Source organism: Ambystoma mexicanum, chromosome 5p, assembly GCF_040938575.1.
Source record: "Ambystoma mexicanum isolate Mex_15411 chromosome 5p, UKY_AmexF1_1, whole genome shotgun sequence".
In the NCBI taxonomy this organism is placed as follows: Eukaryota; Metazoa; Chordata; class Amphibia; order Caudata; family Ambystomatidae; genus Ambystoma; species Ambystoma mexicanum.
Genome location: NC_090930.1, coordinates 974,600,867 through 974,619,919, shown reverse-complemented (window position 1 = coordinate 974,619,919; position 19,053 = coordinate 974,600,867). Strand labels below are relative to the sequence as shown.

General features: G+C 46.3%; 1 protein-coding gene across 1 annotated transcript in view; it reads right to left on the bottom strand.

Annotated features, from left to right (window-relative positions):
• Window positions 1-19,053, bottom strand: part of LOC138480607 (collagen alpha-1(IX) chain-like) — a 199,179-nt gene that overhangs the window by 17,734 nt on the left and 162,392 nt on the right. Inside the window, exons 18-20 of the mRNA XM_069612310.1 lie at window positions 12,295-12,366; window positions 8,319-8,354; window positions 7,823-7,867 (exon numbers count right to left, since the gene is read on the bottom strand). Coding sequence (XP_069468411.1) covers window positions 7,823-7,867; window positions 8,319-8,354; window positions 12,295-12,366 — 153 coding nt within the window. The remainder of the gene's footprint in view (window positions 1-7,822; window positions 7,868-8,318; window positions 8,355-12,294; window positions 12,367-19,053) is intronic.

Here is a 19,053-nt window from a genome sequence, read left to right as displayed (position 1 = left end):
GGGGGCTCAAATGGGAATGGGGAAGGTCCGGCCCCGGGTCCCCTGAAGGAGGAATTACCGGGCCTTCCAAACTTGGAATGGCCCGGTAATTCCCCATTCAGGGAACCCGGACACGGTTTTGGAGGCAGTCAAGCCCTTAATAAGGGCATGGCTGCCTCCAAAGTCGTAATGAGGCCCATAGTGTTCATCCAAAATCAAAGTGTACTTTGTTCAACAGAAAATTCAGTAAATGTATCAAGAGAAACCTCTAGTGTTCATCAAAACAGATATTGGAAAATAAACCCAATTCAATCACCTCAAATAAGGATCTTTGTTGGGGAATTTGAATAATAAATAAGAACATCCTCAACAGGATTAATCAACAAACATAAGAACATTATACACATCTTCATAAAAATTACTCACCTCCTGACGATCCACATATAGTGGTGAAACATGTGTAGAGGTTTCTCTTGACAAATTTACTACATTTTCTGTTGAACAAAGTACACTTTGAATTGGATGAACACTATGGGCCTCATTACACGGATGGCGGTAAGGATTTACCGGTACCGGTAAAATACCGGTACCGGTAAATCCTTACCGCCTTACTACGAGGTCCCTTTGTGGGATGGGGGATTTAACGCCTGCTTTTTGCAGGCGTTATAAACCAACCCGCAAAGGGACCCAGGGAGCTAATTACGGTACCGCAATTTGCGGTACCGTAATTAGCGCATTCCCCATTCCCATTGAGCCCTATGGGGCAAAAATGGGAATGGGGAAGGGCAATGGTGGAAGGGGGAATTACCGCCCCGCCAACCTTGGAATGGGGCGGTAATTCCCCTTTCCGCCAAGGCGGTGCCGGTAATTTACCGGCATGAACCATGGTGCTAATAGCGCCATGGTTCTCCGCCATCCGTGTAATGAGGCCCTATGTATTGATTATCATGAAATACTGCACCTAAATAAACAAAACATGGAATATTGAAAGTTTAATCCTTCCTTAGTGCATGAAACCTAACGATCAACCTCCTAGCTATATATATATATATATATATATATGGAGTGTTTTGTTGGTCTTTCTTCATCACACTTGTTTACGTTGGCCAAAAACTATGGCATCCAAAAATATGCTTTGAATAGCAATGAACTGACATTTATTCAGGCTACGGATTACAAGTAGCACATGTGAATTTCAGCAAAAGAAATACAATTTTAAGTTTTAGTGGTCAAAATAAAAGCAGCCTGCTTTGCATGAGGATTAAACAGCAAGGGGCAGGTGTTTGGCCTACTAACAGCTAAACACAGAAGACATTATTTGACTAAGGGCCTCATTACGACCCAGGCGGTAAGTTACCGCCTGGGCCGTGACTTTACCACCATGGCGTAAACTACGTTTACGCCATGGTGGTTGGCGGACTTACCGCCCCATTCCGACCTTGGCGGGGCGGTAAGTCCCCAATCCCCATTTACCCTTCCCCATTCCCATTTTTGCCCCATAGGGCATAATGGGAGTGGGGAAGGCGTTAATTACGCCACCGTAAATTACGGTGGCGTAATTAACTCCATGGTCCCTTAGCGCCATGGATTTTAACACCTGCTAAAAGCAGGTGTTAAAAGCACCATGGCGCTAGGGGACCTCGTAATTGGCGGTAAGGGGTCGGGGCAGCTAACGCTGGCGTAAACCCCTTACCGCCAGGGTCGTAATGAGGCCCTAAATCTGAACAAGAGTTTGCTTGTCCATAATTATTTTAAACTGCTTTAAGCTGGTCCCCATGGGGGGCGGTTCTCATCCCATTGTGTCTTCCATCGAGAGCATGCAACCTCTAGAAAGGAGGCCTATACACTTGGTCATCTAGAGAAAGAACATTTTTTAAATAGCATAATTAGAGAGATCTACCCCCCACTGAAGTGTCTGATCTGCAAAGAGTTGGAGCTAGAAGATCGAAGAGCTTTAGCAGGGAGGTATTTAGGGAGAGAGAGAGTTGGATGTAGGGGGGTCAAATGGCCCCAGACAGCTTTGTGGATAATGCAGAGGGTCTTGAACTTGATCCTAGCAGCAACCAGGAACCAGTGGAGAGAGTTTAGGGCTATAGACATGCGGCCCCTGGGCTTAAGGCCAAGGATAAATCTTGCTGTCGCATTCTAGATTAGTTGAAGGGGGCAAAGGGAGGATAAAGGAATAATGAGGAAGAGTCTGTTGCAATAGTCCAGCCTAGAGAGAACAAGAGCTTTGGATACATTGAGCTTGTGGGGGAAGGTCAGTAAAGGGAGAATGCCTCTGAGGAGGTGCAGCTGATAGTGGGCCTTCTTGGCTTGGTCTGTGATGTGAAGAGAGAAGGAGAGAGAGGAGTCAAAGATGACACCGAGGTTTTTTGCCTCACAATAGGGTGAGTGGAGAGGACCCATAGATGGTGGCCAGTGGGTAGGAGGGAGCCAGGGTCCCAATGAGAAGGATCTCATTCTTACTGGGCTTAAGGCAGGGGTCATTGAAGACACACTATGCTAGAATTGCATTCAGACAGTCTGGAATGACAGAGGAGGATGAGGAGGGAGAAGAGGGAAGCTTGAAGGAGAGCTGCATGTTGTCTGCATAACACTGGGAAATGAGGAGAGAAGGAGGCGATCAGGTGGGCCAGAGTGGCAAGGTAGATGTTGAAGAGCCATGGCGAGAGGATAGAGTCTTGAGGGACGTGCAGGTGGAGAATGTGATAGGAGAGAGAAAAGGGCCTAGTTGAACCTTGGAGGGTTCTTCAGAGAGGAATGAGGTCAATCAGTCTAATGCCAGGTTGTGATGCCAAGGGTGTCACAGAGCCTATTTGTCAGGGTGGCATGATTGACCATGTTGAAAGCAGAGGAAAGAGCCAGAAGGATAAGAATGGACAGAGAGTTGGAATCGATGTTTGAGAGCATGTCTTCACGGGTGTTCAGTAGAGCATTTCCCATGCCTCTGGCTGCTCTGAAGTCAGACTGGTGATCGTGGAGACAACCAGCAGATTCAGTGTGATGGATCAGTTAAGAGATGACAAGCTTCTCCAGGAGTTTGCCCAGGAAAGGGGTAATGGAGGTAGGGTGTAGTTAGCTGCGCAGGAGGGGTCAGCAGAGGGCATTTTTTGCATAGAGGATGCACAAGGGTGTGCTTGAGGGGTAGTGGGAAGGAGCCAGTGGCAAAGGAGTGATTATAGAAATCAGCCAAGGCTGGCACAAAGGGAGGCAATTTTGTCCTTGATAGTTCTCAGAGGAGCAGGGGAGCACCTGTTTGGAGGAGACTTTCATAGAGGGGACTTGTCTAGAGACCTCATCCAGTGCTCTGGGTGAGAAAGAGGAGAGTAGGAGGGAAGGGGTGAGGGGGGGCAAGGTAAGCCTGAGAGTACAGAGGGTCAGGGATGGTGGGGGACAAGTGGCGACTGCAGTAGGATTGGTGAGTTCCTTGCAGATTTTAAACAGTTCGCCCATGCTGTTAGTGGCCCCAGAGATGCAGGCTTGGATATGGACCCTCTTCTTCGAGAGGATGAAGAGTCTGTATTGCCTTTGGAGCAGGCAGCAGGCCAGTCTGTCAGAGGATGTGCCAGATGCCCGCCACTTCAGCTCAGCAAATCTGCACCTGTGTTTCAGAGAGGCTAGGTCGGAGTCATACCAGGAATTGCGCTTGGAAACCGGCTGCATGCAGATCCTCATCACAGGGGCAAGGATGTCTAGAATGTTGGTGATAGAGAGGTGAAGATTTGCAAGGGCAGAGTCCGTGTGGGAGTCAGTGGTAGGAGTGAGATTGAAAGTGGCAGCAAAAACAGCAACTGACACTTGTTTCATCGGTCGAATGACAGAGAAGGAGACTGGCAATGCAGGCAGAGGCTTAGCGGGGGGACGTAAGAGATCCAGGTGAGAGAGAGGTGTAGTGAGAGGATTGGAGATAGGGATGTCTGCTGAGATTTGAGCATCCAAGGTATGTCCAGCTGAGTGTGTCAGACTGGAGGGATGAATGGTGAGGGAAATAAAGTCACAAAGGCTTTGGAAGAGTCCAGTGGCTGAGTCAGGAGAGTCAAGGTGAATATTTAACTCTCTGAGGAGGAAACTTGGAGGAGGAGGCAAGAAGAAAAGAGGTGAGGTTGGACCACTCTGAGAGGAAGAGGGAGGCCAGATCAGGGGTCTTGTAGATGGTGGCGAGAGTCAACAAGAGGGGTAGAGAAACACTGAGTCTGCAGATGAGGCATGCAAAGGAAGAGTAGGTCTGAGTGAGAATGATAGTAGCAGTGACCCATTCAGGATATATCAAGGCCACTCCGGGTCCAGACCAATGAGGCCTGGGCTTACAGAGCGTCTTGTAGTCCTCAGCGAGGAGTGTGTTGAATGCAGTGACAGATCTGGCACAGAACCACGTCTCAGTGAGTGCGAGAACGTTAAGGCCAAAGTCTTCAAGAAGGAGACAGATATCAGAGGGGTGTTTAACAGCAGAGCGGGAGTTTAGGGTAGCTAAGTCAAGCTGGTTGCCACCTTTGAAGGTCTTCTGAGGAGGGATACGGGGATGTGGTACGCCCGTCATGGAGGCGCAAATGGGAGAGGGGTGGCAGACGGCGGAGAGGCAGGAGAAGGGAGGAAGTTGATGAGAGACAGAAGGCGCCTATCAACAGGAGTGTTGCTAGGTTTGGGAAAGATCAGGGGCTAAGCTATTGTTGGGACTGGCGGGACTCAGGACTAGCTAGCCTTTTGGTTGTAGCTCCTTAGGTTCTATCCGGGGCTACAACCAAAGGACCTGGGGCTATAGCCCCCTTAGCCCTCCCTTTGCAACGCCTCTGCCTATCAATAAGGCGGTGGTTCGGCTGAGAACCCTGGGCCATGACAGTGCCATTCTGATTCTGATGGCCACTTCCTTTTTCCTTCCATGCTTCGAGAGAGAGAATGGATAGGTGATAGAGTAGCAGTTAGAGTAAATAGGAGAGATGGAGAGCACCATGGAGGGAGAGAGCTGAGAGATGGAAAGGGGGGGTGAGCGAGAGAGAGAGAGACAGAGAAACTGCAATGCAGAGAAACTGCACAATACAAGACAAACTCACCAGGTGGCCTAGCAACAAGACAATTGCAGATAAGTCAGGTGCACAAGATGTCCCAGGTCACCGAAAAAAGGGTGGGTAGCTTGAAACATGGGGAGACTCCCACATCATCTCTGGGGCCAGGATCAGAGCACTCTCCCCTCTGCCAAAAGCCAGCGCCATCTTAAGTGCCCTTCACCCTCACGTCCATTTTCTCATAGAAACATTGTTTACACCATTTCTGTGGGTGTTCTGCTAAAATACCCCAGCGCCACAAAAACATGCCCAAAGTTCTATGGGCTATAAAACCAAGCAAGGCGCGCTAAGCGAGCAACCTCCACGCAGGGCTCTTAACATACTATGCACCCGACACTGGCAGCCGCCAGACACACCCTGGCTCCAAATCACCAGAACAACTAATTGACAGACAAAGAGTCTGGTGCCCGTTGTGGGTATCCTTGCCGAGCTGGACAATTCATCGCTGGAGCTAGTCACACAACGTCACTGCACCAGGGCATGCCGCTAGGATGAAAGCAAGCAGTTGGAGCCAAACTCCATCACAGAAGGCTAGCAGGACCACTGGACTGATGGGGGCGGGGCCCAGGTGGAATCAGGGCACACCAAGGTCTGAAGTGCAGTAAGTTCAGTCATTCATTCCTATTGGCAATGTAAAAACTCTGATCTGCATCCCTGTGTAGTGTGCACTCCCCGACCCAACCACAATGGCACTTTTTCTGTTCAGGGCACTGCCCTCCGATGCATTATACTGCACCGGGCCCGCTCAGATGTCTTGAGACAGCTTCTCACCACATGAGTCAGTTTGTTGATCCAGTTTCCACCCACCTTGCTATCCTGTAATGTTCGCTGGACTCCCTGCAGTACTGGCAGTCCTGCCTTTCCTTCCTAGCGGGTAAAAGCAAGGGCGATCCCTCTGTACCACGGAGCTGAACCGACAGCATTTGCCAAGATGGCGGTCGCATCAGCATTATAGGGGCAGATGTGTGGTAGTAGTATTGCCATCCGACGCCCGCTTCTGATCGGTCCTGCCAGTGGAATTGTTATTGGACCCGCCACGCGCTGCAGCACTCTCCCTTGCATTATGTCTGGGATAATAGCCAGTCGTATCAAGCAGTTTTGCGGCCCCTGCAGACAGCCGCTTGCATTCACCTCTGCCTCCACTGTTCCTTCTTCTTGCTCTCATGCCCTGGTTCTCCAAATGGGCATTGCAGCGCGCACAGGTTTGGATCGCTTCTCGCCTCTGACCTCTCAGTATTACGCCATGGGGCACGATGCCAACACTCATTGGGGTCCTCCGGCCCTCGCTTGAATCCAGTACCCGATGCGCCATGTCCTCTTGCCAGGGCTTGTGTAGTTCAGGCACCCGCCTGAGCCGATCTCCGCTCCGCAATGGCTCCGGAAGTTCTGGATTTTGGCTCCATTCCGCAAGCCCACTCCGCTTGCTAGAAATAAAACTATGGACCAGCTATCTTCAGTTTGGCTGTATTACCTTGCGGATAGTCAAGCAGCCGAGTGGAGCTTCAAGCTAAGCAGCCATCTTGGGGTGAGGGGGCAGGCTGATTTCACCGAAAGCTTGGTTGCCTGGGCCCAGTGTCAGTGCTGCGGGGAAACATCTGTCCCTTTCTGCACCCTCTTCCCTGTCTGTTCCATAATGCGTAGGACAACCCTGCAGCTCCTGTTCCCTTCCTGCCCCTTCTCCCTGCAGGCCCAGTCATATATCGGGCAGGAGATAACTCACCACACACACAAACACACACATATGCACCTCTACCACTCCTAATCTAACATTCGCCCGCCTGACAGAACTCCTCTTCCTCATTGCAAAGTGACCGGTAAACGCATGCGCAGTTCCCGTATAGGCCACTGTTTGATGAAAGCGACTCGTGGAATTGTTTTCATACAACTCGGACAGGACGAGATTTAAAACTGAATTTCCATTGATGCCTCTGTGCCAACGTGTCTGGATGCCTACGTGTTGCTTTGACACCTATTAAGCACAGCAAGGCCCACCCAATTTGTCAATTTCCCATATGCTTCAGCAACACAGATACCATTCACAGGCTCATTCTGATACTGGTGGCATCACAAAAGTTCCAGTCATAGTAGCTTTGTCTGTAAACGTATTGACAGAACTGATTCAGATCTTCATGGTACAGAAGGTCACCGCACAAATGGAGTCCTGTGTGATGAACCTCCATGCAATGAAGCAGGGAGCATACAACCTTCAACACAATGGATTATTCTAAAGGATTGAGCCTGGTACTGCTGCAGAGATAATTCAAGTGGGGGATGAGAAAGTTGCATAGACAACCATCATTGCACTATTGTGCACATACTGTGTGGATTGCACAAGGGAGAGTGTGCGTGGATTCAATGCATGTGGTGGAAGGCCCCATAAACCAGCGTCCTGGTGATTCCCCAATTTGTCTCAGATGAGTGCACTAGATGATCACAATGGGATGGAAATACTTCAACCTAAACAAATATCCAAATGTCTTCTCAGTAGTTTAGGTCACTCCCCTCCATCCGTATCACCAGGCTCTGAATGAGCCTCGGTCTTCAGATGTGTAAATGATGTTGTGATTGTTTGTTATTATATATTCAAACAATAATTTATCATATAACATTTTCTATTAGCACATTTACTGCTCTGCTTGATTGATGGACTACACCTGCACACAGAGTGATCATTTGCCACAGTCTGCACCACATCAGCAGTCACAACATCCCTTTAAATGTTTTGGACACATCCGGAGACTTTATCATATACAAATAAATTCAGATATTTTTCCAGGTACCTCTGCTCCAGTTTTTCCTGTTTGGCCTCTCTTTCCTTTATCCCCCTGCCGAAAAGAAAGGTTTTGCGAATTAGGAACAAAATTAACTATTTCACCTATGTAGTGACAAAAGATAAACGCAGAGTTAAAATGGGACCTATTTACGAAATGGTGGCCCTAATACTAATTGCTGCGGTGGTTTTAATATGGGTGTCTGATCCCCGTGTACCGGCTTGAGGATTGTCCTGCAAGGTGTTGCAATAATAAGCAGAACCTTCAGCCTGGAGTTTCTGTGTTTGGAATACGCCCAAGCGTGGGAATCCCTCCCCACTCTCATAGCAATGGGGCAAAGACAGTCCATTCCGTTCAGAAGGAAGGCCATTATCTTCAGTCAAATATCATAGACATCTGTAAATAGACAAACAATGAGCCTCTTTCTCTCTTTGTCGCCTAACAGACTAAACCTTTGGCACATTCTCGGGGACTTTTTACTGCCAAAGTGCAGAAGGGTACTTACCTTTAGGCCATCGTCTCCGGTATCACCTTGTGAGCCCTGCACCAACAAACAAATAGAAAGAAAGTCTTAGGATGCATCAGAGATGAACATAAGCAGCAAAGCAAGTGACGCCACACGGTCTACTCCGTAGTGCTGTTTACAGCAGCAAGCTTCGTGTCATACACCTGACTTTTGCCATGCTCTTTCAGTGGTTTCTTTCACAAAAACATACATACATGATGCATATACACGAGGATCGTTTTGACGTTGAAACCTAATGAAATAATGTATTGAAAGCATATGCAAGAGGGGTTCAACGGTTGACACTAGTCCCTTATTACTCTGCTGACAGAGCCTGCGCGGGGATTTCAGGCTTAAATGACTTTCCTTTATCAAAACCGAGCTTACAGCGGGTTTGAAGGCAGGTTGTAATGTATGTACAGGCAGAGTAGTTAAAAAGGATATGGTGTCAATCCAAGGTTACCTGCTCTGCTCCATAAACAAGGATAACATGGCTATACATACTGTTACTCACCTGTCTTGCTGAGTAGTATTGGGAGGAACATTGGCATTTTAGGCACAATGCTGAAATGACCAGTCTCTATCCTAAAGAGGCCAGTCACTGCGCATGACCTCTGCCTTAACCTGCGGAGAACAGGCAGGTCTCCACCCATCTGCTCTTACCATTGCGGAGAACAGGCAGGTCTCCACCCATCTCCTCTTACCCTGGCTTAGAACAGGCAGGTCTCCATCCATCTGCTCTTACCCTTGCGGAGAGCAGGCAGGTCTCCACCCATCTGCTCTTACCCTTGCGGAGAACAGGCAGGTCTCCACCCATCTGCTCTTACCCTTGCGGAGAACAGGCAGGTCTCCACCCATCTGCTCTTACCCTTGCGGAGAAGAGGCAGGTCTCCACCCATCTGCTCTTACCCTTGTGGAGAACAGGCAGGTCTCCACCCAGGCAGGTCTCCACCCATCTGCTCTTACCCCTTGCAGAGAACAGGTAGGTCTCCACCCATCTGCTCTTACCCCTTGCGGAGAACAGGCAGGTCTCCACCCATCTGCTCTTATCCTTGCTGAGAACAGGCAGGTCTCCACCCATCTGCTCTTATCCTTGCTGAGAACAGGCAGGTCTCCACCCATCTGCTCCTACCCTTGCTGAGAACAGGCAGGTCTCCACCCATCTACGCTTACCCTTGCAGAGAACAGACAGGTCTCCACCCATCTGCTCTTACCCCTGCTGCATTGCTCTGCTTGTTTCTTCACTTGGTCCCCTGGTCTTGCTCCAACAGGCATGACATCCCATGCAGCGTGCAAATCATATTTATAGATGAGTTTAAAATTATGTACCTCAATTGGAACTTGCAAGAGAACATGGCAGTTTCTGAGCTTTCTTCACTTTGAAACACTGAGCACTTTTGAGTTTCGTTCATAACCCCATAAGCATTTAGAAGCCCCCAGAAATGTGCCTGGTTTCAGGGAGGAATGGCTTGAAGTAGGGTGTTCTTGTGTTCACGCCCCTGAAGATGTCATGTGCAGTAGTTCAGACTGTCTCCATATCGGAATCTGATTGCTTACTCTTTGGAAGTGTAACTAACTGACTAGATATTTACTTCTTGGATTATGGCTTTCTACGAGTTTATGTGTGTGTGGTGTGTGTGGGCATGGAAATTTGTGTGTGCGACTCAAAGGTGGTCAACTGCTGAAAATGAGCGAGATCACAAGCCTGGGGCCTCATCTGGACATTTCAAGCGGGATAAAGCAATATAAGTTCAGAACCGATCCTGTGAAGCTACACCTAGTTTTTTGATGGAGATTGCTAGCCATGAGGGCGCATCTGACATATGAAGACGTCACCTAACCATATATATGTAGGTGTGCCCAGACATAAGGTCGTCATAACTGTCTGTAAGGCCTGATCTAGCTGTATGACAAAGGAACAAGGACAAATTAAGCCACATGTGGGCCTGTGATGACAGTAGTCCTCATTTGGCCATGTGATGGCAGGCAGTACATGGCATATTAGGCCGCAACTAGGCCTATAAACCACACGACCCTGTCATGGCTCTAACTGTTCAAGAAATCTCTCTTGGGATAAAGAACCAGCGAATGGTCATACAAGGCTGGCGAGGTTCGTAGCTAGGCATGAGGGTTGACCTAGGAATATTAAGGCCATCTTTGGTGGCTGCAGTTTTATGAGGCCTTAATTCTGTACATGATAGCAGTGAGTGGTAATTTGAGTACACACCAAGGTCTATGTGGACTGTAGCTGGGAAGGAGACTTCATCTATGCATATGATATCAGTGCATGCTCACATGTGGATGCACTTGAGCGTGTGATGGCAGTAAGTGGCCACCTTAGGCCACATGTAGGCCTTTGATGGTGGTGCATTACTAAATGAGTTTATATACATGTGCCTATGATAGGCATGATTCTATGCCTGGATATACAATGGCAGTACCAGGAACTTTCTAAATGTCATAATAAGTCAACCGTGGATGAATAAACAGTAAAATTGGATCCTCTGTAAAGTGTCAGAGTGTCACGCTACAGGCAGTGCTGCAAGACTGTGGCTAGTTTGTGTTTCTATTATGCCCTCTGTACCCAATGTATCTCTGTGTCATTCCATCTTGCTCTTCCAAAGCCAGCCTCCCTACTCATAGCTGGTTAATGCATGTTTCTTTGTATTGCACAGCACCAAATGCTGGGTCTGCTTCAACAGCCATATTGTGGTCATGTACAGTACTTCTTGTAGAAGGCTCTTATTTTTCTCTCTCTTCAAATGACTCCAACTACAATTAAGTCACACTGACTGAGGGAGGGATATTTATTGGTGGATAAACACCCCCTCCCAAGTTATTGCCCAAGAGATAATGACACCTGCCATATAAAAGGTTATTAGCACATAGAGTTGGCAATTAAACGGGAACGTCTGTTATTGTGGGGAAAGCTGAGGACATATGATGCACTTTTAGTGTTGATTTAATTTAATGAACATGGACTTATAAGCAGTATGATACCCGCATTGTGTGTTTCCTTGCTGTTAGTTTGGGGAAATAAAGGGCACCTGCTCCTTTCTGCCTTTATACAGCTGGGGAGAATTGTTACTGTGCTGCTTCTTAAGTCCCTTGCTCAAGTCAGAATGTTTAAAATACATTCTATATAAAAGATTATAGATTCCATCTCAAGCATTCTAATTGGCTGAGTGGAAGTCTATAAAAGAAGACATGCTAATTATGCTGAGCAGATCCTGCTCGAGGGCCGTGCATCGAGTCATGGGCCCCAAAGACAGAGGTATTGGCTTCAAACACAGAAAGGACCTGAAATAATGGTGTCAAGGCCATAAAATGCAGTATGGTTTGCAGGTTGGGGTATATAAATATATTATAGTTCGTGACAAAAGGCCGAGTACTGTGCCATGTACTATTTTAAGTAAATCCTCACGGGTGGTGGCGTGTAATTTACTGAGGCACACTCTGTTCTGACATGATCAATGTCTGACGTCACCGGCGACGAGGGGGCATGAGGGACAAAACGCGAGCCATGGGAATATCCAGCAGAGGTGAGCTGTGTGGGCACTGGTGATTAAGCGTAAACAGGCCGATGGGGCAGTGTGGAACTAGGTCACTGCTAGAAATGGCATCAGGGAGTGCTATATGTTTGACATACACTGAAGAATCTGTGGGCTAAACAAGAAATTCCAGGCAATAACGGCACCAATAGCCTGCAGATTGTAAAATGGGTGACCCTCCTGGGTGTAACAAGGGTTATGATGTTGTTATTGTCCCTGGGACCTGCCATTATTTAGTATTATTATTAATATCCAGGTAATTTCATTTGCTATAGAACATCTTATCTATCAGCACTGCTATTCTACAAAGGTTAGAGCCGGGAGAACCAGAATGATGTGGAGGTGAGATGAAAGGCATAAGCAGCATTGGCCTCTTGATGAGTTTAAATTGAGACAATATGTGGACACAGAGCTGCCACACTTACCTTGGGGCCTCTGAGCCCTTCTGGGCCAGGCTTTCCAGGGATGCCAGCGTCACCCATTTCACCTTTAGGACCCTGTTTTAAAACAACCAAAATAATGTTAGAGTCCTTTTCTGAAGATAAATCAATTAGTTCATGCTTACTTTGTGTAAAAACCCATGAAGCCCTAATCATGTGGCTTTTCTGTGACCTATTGATAACTGACATATATCCAAAATATTAATGATGAAATTAATTAAAAAGGTCATTAAAATATGATGCTTTGAACAATATCCACATCACCAGCATCACAATGAAGACAGTTCAAGAATACTTTATGCCGTGGTTTATGGGATTACAACTGTGCTGTTTCATGGTATCATGAACATGTTCAATCCTTTTCTTCTACATGTGAGTTTTCGGAACTCAGTTGATGTCTCATGCCAGCAAGTATTCAATAGCCTTTCCTGTCAGATCTGGGGCTTCTCCTGAAAGGATAGATATGTCATGCTCATCCTCAGGCTTTGTAAGGTCAGCAATCCTGCAGAAGGATTCTCCATCTTTGCAGAAATTGTTTGCTCACTCTTATTCGGGAAAGTGTACCAGGAAGAGCATCCCATTGTCTATGACCTCCAGGTAAAATGTTGACAGATCCAGAGTTGTTCACTGTTCAGGTCTGTCTGTGCCACCCTCGTTCATGCGCCTGCCTTTGATCACTGACCTAGTACTTGGATTTGGTAATTAGTTGCCTGTGTTTGGGATTCTTCACTTAGAAATATATTCTTTTAGGGTCTCATTGATGTGTAGGATTCTGTAGCAATTCAATTTCCCTTTTGTCTGTATCTGGGTTTCCCAGTTGGTTTTATCTTTTGTCAGAAATAAGTAGTACAGAAGGTTATATCTGATTTTAACACTGGGATTACATCTAACTGCATATATAACAAAACTTAAATAACCTTAAAACAAATAATGAAGTACCTTTTCCATTGAGCAAAATATCTACATGCAGTCTGTTTCTATAGAGTGAGACTGCCATCTAATGGACCTTTTAATAATTTGATTCCCATTTTTGTTGGATTTTAATGTCATTTCATTAAGCCATCTTACTTTCTACCTAAATTTGCCTTACAAATACCCTTTACGGGGGGCCCTCCCTCCCCAAACCACAGTGACCACTTCTTTCTGTTAACCCTCTTTTTCTCCCTCCCCTTTAGACTTTTTTATACTGACGTCTTGTTTTTTTACAACTTAAACTCACACCTGTAATTCTCCATTTCTACATGTAGTTCAACATATATACCTCTGGAAATTATTTTTTACCCTCTTTATTAACTAAATTCGAAATTTTGTCCTCTTCATTTTTTTACTCTTAGATTTTTCCTGCAACGTAATCCCTGGTTACCGAACAGAAGAAAATCCTGAGACAAGACTTTGCGTTTCTTCACATGGTTTACTGACATTTGTACACAAATAGAAACAACACAATAGAAATCCCACCTGACAATAAGGTGGTAGAATGAAAATAACAGCTGCCTCCATCCAATAGACCCATTGCCAGGTTATTTTCCTCAGTGGCCTACTGACCAAGATATCCAGAGTGCAAGAGCCTGACTCCAACCATTTCCTGGATTACTGTATTTTTTAAAATAAAATCTGGTCCCTGATCCACGCCAGGCTTTGTCCCTTTAATGCATGTGGTGCCAGGATTCCCGCTCTGTGGACCTCATGCAGATCATGCAGCGTGTGTTTCTGTCCCTCATAAGTGTTATGCATGTGTATCTCTCTGGTTTCTAAGCCAGATATCTTGAAAAGACACATGGTTTTTAGCTTACTATAAGCAGAGGTGGAAAGACTCGGGAGCGCTGGCTGAGCCTCTTTTTATTGGCTTCAATGATGGGTCACATCCCAGAGCAGACAGTAGAGTTCCTTACCCTCCCTCCCGATATTGAAGTGATATTGTCAGGTTATGTTGTATTTTGTTTATTTCAATTGCAGGTCTATGTCTTGGGTGTACAGATTTCCTCTCTTTGTCTGGGGTTTGTGCTTCTCCAGCTCAGGTATATGGAGATCTTCAGGTACAACGATCTATGTTGTTTCATTGTGATGTTTCTTGTGCTTTGGTATGGTATTGTTTATTTATATAGTGCCCATACAAAGGCAAGTGCTTCAAAGTGCTCAAGGAGGGTGGGAACATGGGGGAAAAAAACAAACAGTCACTCAGAGCCCTTGAAATTCTGAGATGATAATAGTCAGCACAGGAAAAGTAAGTGTGTAAAAAATAGATGTTACAGTTTCGGAAACAGTAAATAGGCCTGCTGGCTATTCTGCAATTAAGGGGTGAAGACAGGGGAGAACAGACACACGATCTTCAGGCGCGGTGCATATGTATCAAGCAAATGAACAGAGGCGGGGGGAGGATTAAGTGCACCCAGTCAGTTGAGACTGGGGTAAGTGCAGAGAGAGGCACTCTCTTGGGTTAATTTCTCGAGTGCATTGAGGGTGGGTGGGGTGTAGGGCCCTGAGGCAAGTACAAGAGAGGACTGGTGGGGTGCTGGGGCCAGTGAGACTCTGAGGTACACCCGCCAGCCAGTCAGCATGCCGTAAGGAAGAGGAGGGAGAGAGGGAGAAAACAGATAACTAGGTTAGCAGGGCAGAGGGAGAGGAGTTTCTGGAAGTTGAGGAGAATCCTTCTCAAGATGGAGGGCGGCAGGGAGGCTATTCCAGAGGGAGGCACCGGCTAAGGATGAAGATCTCCCTCCAAATCTCTGCTTGAGAACCTGCTCACTCGCAGAAGGTTGGAGGTAGATGAGCAGAGGGCTCATGAGGGACATTATTTGGTAAGGCAGCATTGCAGTTAGGTAGGTCCCAGGCCCCAGAAAGCCTTGTGAACAATGCAAAGGGTCTTGAATTTGAACCTTGCAGCCATGGAGAGCCAGTGAAGGGATTTCAGCACGGGAGAGATGCGGTCCCTGGGCTTGAGGCCAAGGATAAGTCTTGCAGTTCTATTCTGGATGAGTTGCAGAGGGTGCAGGGAAGAAGAAAGGAGGTTGAGGAAGAGTCTGTTGCAATAGTCCAGCCTGGGGAGAACCAGGGCTCTGGAGACAGTGAGCCTCTGTGGAAAGTGAGAAAAGGTAGAGTACCTCTGAGGAGGTGTAGCTGATAGTTAGACTTTTTAGAGATGTCTGAAATGTGAGAGGAGAAGGAGAGAGTGGAGTCAAAGATGACCCAAAGGTTTCTTGGTTCGCACGTGGGTGCGAGCGCAGTGCCAATGGAGGCCGGTCACGGCGAAAGTGGGAAAGCGGGAGCAGGGGTCCCAATGAGAAAAGCCCTTATCTTTATTTCACTAAGATGTATTTGCAATTGTATCAGTCTGCTTTATCTGTTTTGAGCCTGTCACCCTAGTTCTTCTCAACAGGTGCTGTTGGGTACACTCAGCACTTAAAGAACAGCAGGTGCATGTTTTCTCTTGTGCTTCTGTCACACTTGGTGAAATCCTGGGTGTAGATGTAACCCAGATCTCGCTGCCGCAGGGGAGTGTATTGGTTGAACACTGCCATGGACAAGTGCAGAGTGGGAAGAAAGCACTCTCTCACAAAGCTCCCAAGGAAACAATCTCTCAACGTTATGGACCATGGTTTTGCATGATCAACCCTTCTGTTAACATACTGCATGATTATGCTTTGTTCATAGTTGTGGGTTGCAGAAACTTTTGTAAGTTCACCACATTGTCATTGTTTGTTGTGAAGTTGATGTCGGTGCCCTTCAAGTAGAAGAAGCAGAAAACAATAAAAGGCCCCGCAGTGCCATAGTCTCACTGCATCTGCTCCTAAACCAGGGCTTTTACATGGAGCCCTGTACCTGCCACCAATCTCTTTACTTAGCAGGGTCGTCAGCCAGCAGTCTCTCACTGGCTTGTTTCTCTCATGCCTTTTTACTCACCATGGGTGCCTTCAATCTGATTTTGTGAGTCTTTTTAAAGAAATACATTTCCTTTATTTCTGCATTACCAGCAGCATGTGGTTCCATAAATTAGCAGCAAAACCGACATTGTCTTTCAGCCCGCTCTGTCATGGAAGCACCTTCTGGAATAGCGCAGGTAGTGCTGCCACTTGAGCTCACAGATGCTGGTAGCTGGCAGTACCAGTCTAGGACCTTGCCATTGATGGATCTCTGAGTTAAAAAAAGGAACCTACAGTATGTTTGTTGGGTCACCTGCAAGCAGTGCAATGTGTGAAGACCTGCAGAAATGTAGGCTCCTTCTGGCATGTTGGTAAAACAATAGCTGTTGGGTTTTGCATTAACTTTTTGCTGATGCCAGCAAACACTGTACTGCAATGTCTAATTCCGAACCATAACATATTCCATTACAAGACTGCCCATTTGAAGGGTTTTGGGGCCATACCATGTGGCTTTATTTGTCCGGTTGACCAGGCCTGACAAGAAAGGGCTTGAATCTAATGCAACTCTTAGGACATCACAGGGAACATTTTGGCCAGTGGAAAATAGCTGGTTTGTAGTAATGTGTAATGTTTACATAGTTATTTATATATTTATTTATTTAGGGTGTTTAATACATCAACAAATTGCACAGAACATCAGCACAGCTTGATTGGTAGGATGACGAGGCCATAGAGGGTAGGGATTCTTTGCTCAAAGCAGGCCAATGGCTTCACTATGCATAGTTATGCAGCAGGTGCTGAGTGGAGAAGGAGGACTGGCATTCCACTGCCCTATTTGATTCTAGGACCTTTTCATTTGAATTGAAAAATGAAACTGTAGGTTTCACAGAAGGTACCTGCTCAAAACTTAGACTCAGAAGATTAAGAGCAATGGCAGTGGCAAGTTTCCATTTTGTAAATGAATATGTGGGTAATTGTCTTCGACCATCATCAGATTATTTTATGTTGGTGGTGTCAGGGTTCTGGTTGCTTGATTTCTGCAGGATTCATGCTGGCCCCCCAGACTCCCCATGAGTACTCAGTACTGTGTACTAAGCCACATACACACACAACAACCTGAAGGAAAGGGGATTGGGACAAAATAATAAAATAAGACACTCTTCTTTCTTCCAGACATCCGTAGTGTGGGGAAAAAAATGAGAAATATTAAATCTGTCCAACTCCTCGGATACCCCAGATACTAGCTAAGTTAGTCATTCACCGACTGCATGTTTAACAATGCCTCATTGCCATAACTACAATTGTCCTATGTTGTAGTGCACATATCTTAACAACAGATGTGCTTCACCTTCCATTGCATAAGGATTCCTGCTTCTATAGTCCTTGCTTCTGATGCATTTCCCATTGGCATATCAAAGAGTTTTTTTTTATAGAGCTGCCTTACCAGGCGAGGCAGCTGCAGCAGGTAGACGTAATAACAGTAGGCAGGATATCTCACTCTGAGCTGTGTGAGAACTGGGGAAGTAGCATGCACAGCAGAATTTGTTAAATGTATCTTAGAATACTTTCAGCTAGAATCAAGATTTTGCTCTCCAAGGTGTGAGAACATTGTGTGTGCTGTGCAGTTCCAGCTTCTGCATGCTGAATTCTCCAATCTTGCGCAGCCTCAACTTGGTGAATTCCCATGACAGCGGCCCGGTTACTAGCCCACGCTGAGTCTACACTGCAGAACGCTCCATGCCGAGACCTTTTTATGAGCTGCACAGCTGTCTTTGCTAATCTGGCGACGCAGGAACATGTTAAAATTCTGCTTTATTTTAGAAATGAACACAGACCTGCATTGCTTGCATCTGACAACACAGTTAAGCTGCTTCCTCTTCTTGTCTTATCTATTAGTTAAAATCTCTCTCTTATAAAGCGCTTGGCTCCTTGTCTATTGATCACAGTGCCCCCACCATTATCTCATGGAACATGTCCTTTGAAATTTCACTGTTTTCTCTTGACTGTTCTGGAATTGTTACTAGAAATATGGTCTCATCTTAAACTATCAGGAGATCTAGGGGGAGCCGTCCCTCTAGATAGCACAGATGAAAAGCAGTTTACAATGTCTACTTGTGTTCCAAATTCCAGCCCCATTTACCCTAAACCAATTACGCTTCACTTCCTCCCTCACCATCTTGGCTTCAAACAAGTCTATTCATCTGAAGGAAGACTGTCAAGGAAAATCATTTAAAAGGGTTACTTCTCTAGCACACCCATCTAATTTTATTCAATTCTCGGTCTGCCCCTTCTCCTAACACATACACCCTCCATAACCCAAACACCAGTGAATCCCCAAACCATGGGACCTGACAGGAGGAGAAGCTACAGACCCCACAGACATGTTGAACAGTGCTGCTAATCTATTCCTGCTATGTCTCCTGAAAGAGAAATGTGATAGAATAATAGAGACTAGGTTCTCACTAGAATCTCATGCATGACCTGAAAAAGAAAATGACTATCAGTACTAAACTTTACAATCTTCTGTTATGTCCCCCAACCCCAAACCTCTGACTTACCCCAACCATCTCTGCTAACAGTTTAGCGGCAAGGAGTCAGATAGCTTGTTTCTGCTACAAAGGTTTATTCCTTTACTAACACGATTTGCTCTGGATTCCTTGAAAGTCTTTAAGGAGCACTGACCCATCAGACTTTATATTGTGATGTTTATGCCTAACTAATCTAACCCTACACTAACCTATTAACTAATTGATGTCATCCAGTTTTTTTCAAAGCGTTTTAGGTTGCCTGCGCTGCCAGGGTCTGACACCTTGATAGGCTTTGAGATGTCTTGAGGGCGACCTTCTGACGGATCTCCAATATCCCGTTATTTGGGCACTTAAAG